General features: G+C 39.1%; 1 protein-coding gene across 1 annotated transcript; it reads left to right on the top strand.

Annotated features, from left to right (window-relative positions):
* The first annotated feature begins 769 nt into the window (after window positions 1–769).
* LOC142985613 (uncharacterized) lies at window positions 770–7,407 on the top strand. Its single transcript, XM_076133894.1, has 7 exons — window positions 770–827; window positions 2,301–2,519; window positions 3,276–3,444; window positions 4,218–4,450; window positions 4,784–4,915; window positions 6,033–6,226; window positions 6,602–7,407. Exons 2-7 carry the CDS (start codon window positions 2,305–2,307, stop codon window positions 7,195–7,197), a joined length of 1,539 nt encoding a protein of 512 aa, XP_075990009.1. The 5' UTR covers window positions 770–827; window positions 2,301–2,304; the 3' UTR covers window positions 7,198–7,407.
* The last annotated feature ends 1,946 nt before the right edge of the window (window positions 7,408–9,353 follow it).

Here is a 9,353-nt window from a genome sequence, read left to right as displayed (position 1 = left end):
AAATGCAGAATATGCATTTAGCCCGCCTTTATACAATTTCAATTAAGTTTAATGAAATAAATAAGTATTGACATTTGTGGCACTTTTACACAATAAACTACTGCTTGGATATGGTTGAAATTCGGTTGATTAACAAATATTTTTTTGACCACGATTAACTCAATGGATACGTTTTTCCGCAGACCTTTATTCCACGTGGACGAAGACGAGACAGAAACCTAACATCTGCAAAACAAAAATGGTAAAAAAACACGACCGACTGAAGGACATACGACCAATGGATCTATGCTCTCCTACACACGACAATCTGTAACTTAAGCTTCCATACTCAATCAATGCTTAGGAGTTTCATGACGGAAAACTTGGTTATAACTTCTTAGTTCGATTGAAAACACGGGAAAAGGATTATAACCAAAAACATTTACACCACAGTCGCATACACTAACACTGTACCATAGAGAAAGCAAACCTGACACAAACCATTTAAACCATTTATTTTTTTACACAAAATAAAACTTAACTTAGTATCTACTCAGTACATTGATATCTGACAAGGGCTACAGCTCAGTGTACGCTATGCTAGGCACAGCACTGATTTTCAGCTGCCCGTAACAATTATTTTAATAATTCACGCGACAAAAAAACATAACCAAGCTAATTTTAACCCGCTCTCCGCTCCGCTCCCCGCTCCGCTCACATCTAAGCACACAGTCTGAATCTATCCATGCGTGTGACTACACATTTACGAGAATAGCCTCAGTGTGACACAGTGAACGATACCGAATACTAGTGCTTATACCCGCTTGACACAGGATTGAAGATAATAGGTATGTACTAGATTACTTCTCATACCCTATTTAAGCCCTTTAAGGATTGACTTGCTTATGCTCACGACTTCGTCTGTGGTTTGTGGCTTTAGATAGAATTTTCATATAAAATTTCATCCCCTATTTTACCCTCTTGGGGGTAGAATTAATTAAAATCCTTTCTTAGTCATAATATTTACCTGCATGCCAAATTTCAGCCCGATCCGTCCAGTGGTTTGGGCTGTGTGTGGATAGATCACTATATTCACTATGTCAGTCAGTCAGTCAGTCACATACATATGTACCGTATGTATGTTCATGAATATGACATAGTTAAAGATCCAGGCACAATAAAAGCCCATATTATTTACTAAAATCTACTCAAACGCGCCTGGAGCGTGAATCAACTAGTTTTTCTATAAGACGTATTGCTATTATATTTATAACAGGCGTTTTGAAACATTCGTAAATCATCAATTCATAGATAAGGTTCAAGTGGCGCAGTCGGTTGTGTATCTTACTGCTGACCTCAAGGTGCTAGGTTCGATTCCTATTTCATACAAAGTGACATTGGTATTTTTCGAATTATAGTAGGTGACAATATACCATGTAATAGGCACGACCCCTATTACATGGGACGAACATTATTAATGACGAAACGTTTGTGTAATTCATAACCCTCAGCCTAACCTTCGGTAATAACAGGCTTGATATTATGTAAATATGTACGTATGTGTGTACATAATAATAGTAAACATAAATAACATTTTACGTTTTTTAATCACCTGCTATCCCATATTTGCTACAACTTGACAATTTAATGCAATCTACGTTCAAACAGAGAGCTTCTACCGCTAATGGTAACTCTATTAATCTATTAGCTGCCACTATCCAGTAGATAACTGGGTTTTGATAGGATTAGAGCGAGATAGAAGATGTTCTGCTTTGATGTTAGATAAGGATGGAACTAGGTTTCTGCTAACGGTTTAGCATGTAGAAAAGGTTTTTTTCGCGTAAAATAGTAAGAATCTTTCGCTTATATTGTGGTAGGTATCTTGTACATTATTAAGACGACGAAATGTTATGATTCTTGCTGTTAATCGGTGATTCATTCATTCAAACCACTATTAAAGACGTAAAATTTGTGTATTAAAATATAGAATTGTCAGAAATCAAAAAGAATTATGCTCTTTCTAAAAGCACTGAAAAGATAAAAGTATTAAACGCCTGCAAATTATTTAATAGCAATGTAATAACAAAGTAAATTGCTTTTACAATTTAGTAGGCGCTGCTTTGGTTTGTAATACGAATTTAGTTTCGGCCTTTTTAATAATAAACATAAAGACTAAATTGGACTATTTATTTAAAATTAAAGTTGTTTATTTCCTTATATAGTTACAGTAGAAACTTAAACTAATTTCGTAATCAGGTTTTTTCAAAGACATTAAGGTAGATTATTACGACTGTTTTCCAAAGACCTTCTTATCTTTCTAGCACCATGCATCGCCCAGACGAGGACCCGTCCCCCCCTCGCTCCAGGTCATCGTCTCGAAGGTCCTCAGCCTCGCTCTCCCGCCGCAGCAGTATCAAGAAGGAGAAAGAAGCAAAGAGCGTAATGTCAAGCGCGCCGAGCTCGGCTAACAGCACGCCTAAGAAGACTGTCAAACCGCAGAATTTAGAGTTTGTTGTTACCGGGAAACAGATTATGAAAAGGTAAGAATAAATACGTTTTATCCTTTTAATGACTCAATGCTGGGGTTAGGCCATGCGTCCACTACTAAAAGCGGGCTTGGAAATGGACTTTGCATGCTCTCGATATATTATACAGTATTCAACAAATGTTTGACATGCAAGGATTCATCACGATGTTTTCCTTCGCCGTTAGAGCAATCGATAATTTTGCTATCATAAAATAAATAATTATCCAATTTAGTTTAATCGTTCAGAAGTTGCGCGTACATACATTTCGGTGATTCATTTTGATTTATGAAATTTTTTCTTCTTATTTCTTATCGTATGGTTAGTGGTCAACCTAGTGTCAAAGTTGTTCAAGCCGCCCGAAGACCTTTGACGTGGCTTAACGACTGTTATCTTAATTGACAACAACCGGCACCGACTTTTGACATGCCCTCCGAAGCACGGAGACGCCCAGTTCAAATACCACTATGCGGTCAGCCATCAAATCAAATCAAATCATTTATTCATGTAGGTCAAATATTGACACTTATGATAGTCGTTACAATTACTGAATCTATCACTAGCTCGGAAAGGGGGTAGAGCCTTATGAGAAGAGCTAGCAACAAACTCACACACACTCTTTTCAATCGCCAAAAGTTTTACAATGTGGTTGATACAATAATTGATCATGCAAGGAGCTGCCAACAATCAGCGATATGGAATGACCAAGCCAAGGGTTGCTTAACCTTACCGACCGGTGAGCGCAACTGACTATATATGTATTTATCGTAGGTGTGACCGTGCCAACTCTCTCCCGGGCTCGTACCGCCGTCCCTCCATAGACCCCAAGATGAAGAAGCCCCTGGAGCCGCGGCGAGTGAGCGAGAGGATCAACGTCTCTCACTCTTCGAAAAGCCAGGAGACATCCGTCGAAGATGACATGTCGTTAGACCTGTCACAGGTAAGACTAACGCCAGCTCCACACGTGGCCCCAATATTGGCCCCAACGCTATTCGTCCAACGTGTGGATCTAGAAAACGGCATTGGTCCCAACGTTGGGGCGAGCGTTAGTTGGCCGGCTCGTGTCGGTTTCATCAAAGGTATCTGCGCCAACGCTCGCGATCTGACGGGACAGAACTGAATGAACAGAACGGCCAACGTGTGTACGCCTCACCGAGTTTGTAGTCCAACGTTGGTACGAGCGTTGGGGCCAACGTGTGGAGCCGCCGTAAGACACTTTTACCGACCAATTTAGAGACTTTGACAGTTTAAAGTCACACTATGCATAAAAAATGGCCGAGATCTCTGTATCTCATGCTCAAAGAATGCTGTACCATCACTACATAGTATAAAGCAAAGTCGCTTCCCGCGTCTGTCTCTATGTCTGTATGTATGTATGCTTACATCTTTAAAATTACGCAACGGATATTTATGCGCTTTTTCAATAGATAGAGTAATTTAAGAGGAAGGTTTATGTTTAAAAATCGTCAAAGGTTTATTTTTTTGGAAAATAACTGAAAATAATATTTATTAAGCCGGCCAAAAATTCTGCTGAACTTAAAGATTAAATTTGTTTTATCTGAATTTGATAATGTTATATTTTTAAAACATTACTATAAAAATACTGCTCAATTTAAATCCAAACGGTCAATCATTTACGCAATCTGTCGGTTCCTACTACCCCCTTTTCCCTTTGATTACGAAAAAATACAGCCATTAATTCTCCTCTTTCAGGTATCAGACTTTGAAGACACCAACTCAAAGTATGGCATCAGAAAGTTCCAAGCTCTCGCGACATCTACCCCTAAGGTGGTGAAGGGCAAACCGCGGAGTGCCTCCCTACAGTCACAGATACACTCGCAGAGGGTGGAGACGCGACGAGCGCAGAAGTCCTTGGACAGCACTAAACATAGCTTCTCGTATAGTCGAGATAGTTTTAAGACGTCTTCAACTGGAAGTCCTCATAGGTAGGTTATTCCACTGCTAGGCAAGAAGTCAAAATCAAAAACAAATCATTTATTCATATAGGTCAAATGCTGACAAGTATGATAGTCAATGATACAGAGAGTGAATTTACCGCCAGTTCGGAAGGTAGGGCCAATGAGAACCGCCAAATGGTTTTAACAATATTTCTATTAGGTATAAATCATTGATGATGTTAGGAGCTGTTACCAACACTACCGGACACACTTTGGTCATAACATAAAATGAACGTTTGTATAAAAATTCTGTCTGAAGTCACAAACCACGCAGACGAAGTAGCGGAAACAAGCTATCACAATAAATCATCATGTTTCTAGGTATCCAACAGAGCTGGACTACTCCTCAGTCTCCCCGGAGTATTCAGGACAGTCATCATCAGAGCTGTCTCCGAGGGCCAGTCAGTTAGACCAGGTGGTGTCGCCCAGGAGTCAGGATTTGCAGGTGTCCAGGTAATACTGTCTTAGCTAATATTCGGCTTAGGCAGCCAATTTCATTGAAACCAGCAGGGCCTGCCCTTATAGGCAAACTAGGCAACTGCCTAGGGCGCTCGTATTTGGGGGGCGGCATAGCAATGCGAGCGGCATCACCACTGAGCACGCGGATCGATCAAAAATGGTTCAATCAATCGAAATGGTTTCTACATTTGCAAGAATGAAGGCAAGAAAAAATCATTTTTCATAAATTAATGTCTACAGCTTAGCAACTGAATCGTGTCACAAGATTATGCTCTAATTATTTGATTAAGAAATACACTTATAATCTACTTTGCTTTAATTAACTGAACCCATGCCAGTACCTAGTAAAAATGTTTTTTGATCTTTGAATATGCTATTTCCGGGTTATTCAAAAGTACAGAATTCGCAGTTATGTTTGTGCGGAGTTTTGTTTTGTCACTCTGTAATCGGTGTACCTAGTATTTATTTTGTTGTGTTTTTTATGAGCGTCGTTCCAATGTTTTGCCTAGGGCGTCAAGTTTCGTTGAGCCGGCGCTGGAAACCAGTTAACTAAAATCGCTATTATACCTAAAGGTTTATGCAGAAGTGTATAAAACACACCCACGTTTCTCCATTAACAATGTCAATCTCATGTAATAGGGGACGAGTCCATTACTATTTCATGTCGCTACACTCCGGGCTTAAGAAACATTCTAACATTTAAAAGAAAATATCGGACCCGACACCTCATGATCAGCGGTGGAGTACTCTAATGACTGCGCTAAAAAGGCAGTCATCATCCATACTTATACTTATCCATACTAATATTATAAATGCTAAAGTAACTCTGTCTGTCTGTCTGTCTGTTACTCAAACACGCCTAAACTACTGAACCAATTTGCATGAAATTTGGTATGGAGATATTTTGATACCCGAGAAAGGACATAGGCTACTATTTACCCCGGGAAAATGACGCATTCACATGGGAAAATTTAGGTGGTGAACGAAGTCGCGGGTAAAAGCTAGTTTTAACATACGTTCATCCACATTCATGCATCATGTCATACAGGACCGTCAGCATTCTATTTCAAAGTCTTCAACTCTTCCACATTAAATTAAGTCTTTCTATCAGCTGCTGTATCTCCACGTGGGCAGACAGCAGCGACGCAGACACTCGCGTGGAGCCGCGCTGCGACGGCGAGTGGTCGTCCTTCTGGGCCAACTACAACAACTCCCTGTCCAAGGTGCCCATGAAGAACTACTACGACCAGTGCCCCACTCCGTATCGCACTGAGAACTTCGATCTAGCTGATTTTGGGGAACTAGGTATGTAAAATACGTTTAAATAATTTTTATGCTAGTAATATTCCACGGGCTAGGGTCTCTTCCCGTAATGAGCGAGGAGTTAGGACTTGAGTCGACCACGCTGGCCAAGTTGTTGACTTTGCATACCTTCAAGTACTGTTTTAAAGAACTCTCAGGCATGCAAGGTTGCATCGTGATGTTTTCCTTCACTGTTGGAACAAGTGATAATTATTTCTAATACACACATTACTTGGAAAATAATCAAAAAGTCCGAATTGGTGTGTTGCCTCGGATTCGAACCTGCGACACCTTGCGTGGGAGGCGAAGACTTAGTCATAGATCATTCAACAATCAGTCCCCTAAAAAAAATTTTTAAAATCATCATATTTCTTTCAGATTTCTCCGATAGCTCCCGAAAACGTTCACCAGATAACTTAGACGTATTAAACAACATAATTCGTAACCAAGGGTTGCACTTAACGCCTCGAGAGACGCAAAATATCATCAAATGTGCTCATTTACTCGGCAATGTACTGTCCAAGGCAATAGAACGTCGATCTAAAACAGAAGACGATCCAGAATTACTAACAAGAAAGAAAACAATGACTTTAGACCTGAAAGAGACAAACATACCTCTAGATGCGAAAGAGGAAAAGAGATGCGAAACAGCAACTACACAAACTGACATTTCGTTGCCAAATACAAAAAGCGCGCCGAGAATTTTCGAAAATATCTTGCGACAGTTATCAAGGAGTTCCATTGATGTTAGCAAAATTGAAATCAAAGATGAAAATAAGGATAAAATTAAAAAAGAAGAAATTAAAACTGAAGAAAATAAAATTAGTTCGGAACCTGACAAAAGTGACACTGACGTTTCGGAACAAAAGGAGGGAAAGGTTCAAGCTGACATTACAGAAAATGGAGTTTCGAAAGAGAATATTGCATTAAATGAGAGTAAAGAGGAAGAAAAAGATGTTAAAAAGGAACAATAAGCAATTATATTACTTCATCTTTATGATATCACGCCTGTTATACCCAAAGGTGTAAGCAAAGGTGTCTTATACCCACGTTTCGCCATTAACAATGTTAGTCCCATGTAATAAGGGGCGAGCCTATTGCCATCTACCGGGCAAGTTACTAAACTCCTGGTTACTATTAAGAACAAATGGAAAAAAACTACTTGGGCTATTTCGATGAAATTATTAGTGAACGATAAAAATTACTGATCGTATTTTCATCAGCGATTTGTAAAGTAGGTTTCAGTGTATATTTCATTAAGGTCTTGTTTAAATTGACTGAAATATCATGAAAATTGTTGAACATGTCGAAAAGATTTTAAATTGCGATCGTATTTAGTTGAAAGATAGATTTAAAAGTAAAAGATATACTTATTTATGTTATTATCAGATAACCATAGATATTTAAATATAACAACGTGTCGCTACCATGGCTTGTTTGCTTCAACGTATGGGTAGGTCTACTACAGGCCAATAGTCATGTGATAAGTACAAAAAATACATTGTTGGCTAATTTAAAAATTAAAAGGGTATCGTGTTATAACCCAGGTAACTGTGTTGTGGAGGTGAGATAGACAGTCGCTGCATGTAAAATACTGATCTTCAGCTGCATCCAGTGAGACTGGAAGCTGACTCCGACATAGTTGGAAGAGCAGCTAGGCTAGGCGGTTACTCATATTGAATAGGAAAATAATGTAATCAAAACAGTATCACTCTGTACAAACTTTCATTCATACTAGGATTTTAATACAGCTGTATCGGATGTGTAAATTAAAAGCATGCGATTAGCCTTCAAAGACATGAATTGAATTAGGCTAAATCTGAACTAATGTAACAATGAAAGTTCCAGCACCGTGTTTTAAGTCTTGTGGATACAGAAACTTAAACAGATTAAAATTCAATCGGATGATTTATCGGAGGCGGTTGCGAAGATTTTTAACATGTTAGGAGACTTACGCGCGATTTTCAAGCGCATTTATAGTTCTAGATCATAGAAAGAATATTCCTCATTAACTCGCGTTATTTTTGCGAACCACGAAACGTAAGTTTTTGGGGAAATTCCGCAGTTTTGTCGAAAATTTTAAAACAATCGTTTCATACATATCACTCAGCCAATACTACAAATGTTTACTCACGTGTACGCTGGAGCAACAGCGGCGACATCGCAAGGCTCGCGAGCTCGGCGCCGCGCCGGCGCGTCTCGCTCCTGTGACGACACTGACACTTGCGGCGAGCGTATTACTACCTACTTACTAGTTATTATCACTTATTGTTACTTAATCATCACCAATCACTTCGATGAAATCTTAGAAAAGCACAATGTTTTAATTTTAACGTGTTTTTGATCGCCATCTGATGGATACAATGTTCTAATCGGTGTTGCATATTAAGGCACTGCAAAAACAATACAAACACTCACTACCTAATAATGATATACCATCAACACTATGGCGTCCTTTTCGCAGTAGGTACATACTAAATGAATGTCTTTATTACACAAAACAATAACTATTACTATTTAATTACACTAAAAACTAAAACAGAAACACTAAATAAGCATCCATTTTGCGTGAAGTTATTTTTTTTTAGTTTTTAGAACGCGGAAGGCCCCGCTAAGTGTGTCAAGGCCACAGGTTCGCCCGGCACTGGCGGGAAAATAAAATAAAAGTAGGGAGGTACGTCAAACTTTGCAGCAACGTCGCGTGCGCCGCCCGCCCTATAGCAGAGTCGTTAGGAAAGAGAGGTTTTAATGTAGAAATTATTTCTCATTTTAGTTTCGTTGATTCGAATATCATATGATTCGTGAGCCAGGTGAACTAACTTTATGCTAAAGTTGATTGTGTACAGGCTGTGGAAATTTGTTAATGTTAATAAATATTTATAAAACTCTTCCGTTACTGACTGACTGATGGACAACGCGCAGCCGAAGCTACTGAACGTAGTAACTTGACATTATTTTGCTATGAAGATTCCTTAGGAAGCGTAGAGGAGCACTGAGAGAGGATTTTTTTTTAAATTCCACCCTGAAGAGATCAGTACCTCGATTCTCTACCACTATCGACTACTGACAACCGGCTAGCTATCGACATCTGCCATTTAGAATGTACTGTCAAAAAATTTTCTACGACACC

This window comes from Anticarsia gemmatalis, chromosome 30, assembly GCF_050436995.1.
Source record: "Anticarsia gemmatalis isolate Benzon Research Colony breed Stoneville strain chromosome 30, ilAntGemm2 primary, whole genome shotgun sequence".
Lineage (NCBI taxonomy): Eukaryota > Metazoa > Arthropoda > Insecta > Lepidoptera > Erebidae > Anticarsia > Anticarsia gemmatalis.
The sequence above is the reverse complement of the archived record's forward strand: the minus strand, read 5'-3'. Positions and strand labels throughout refer to the sequence as shown.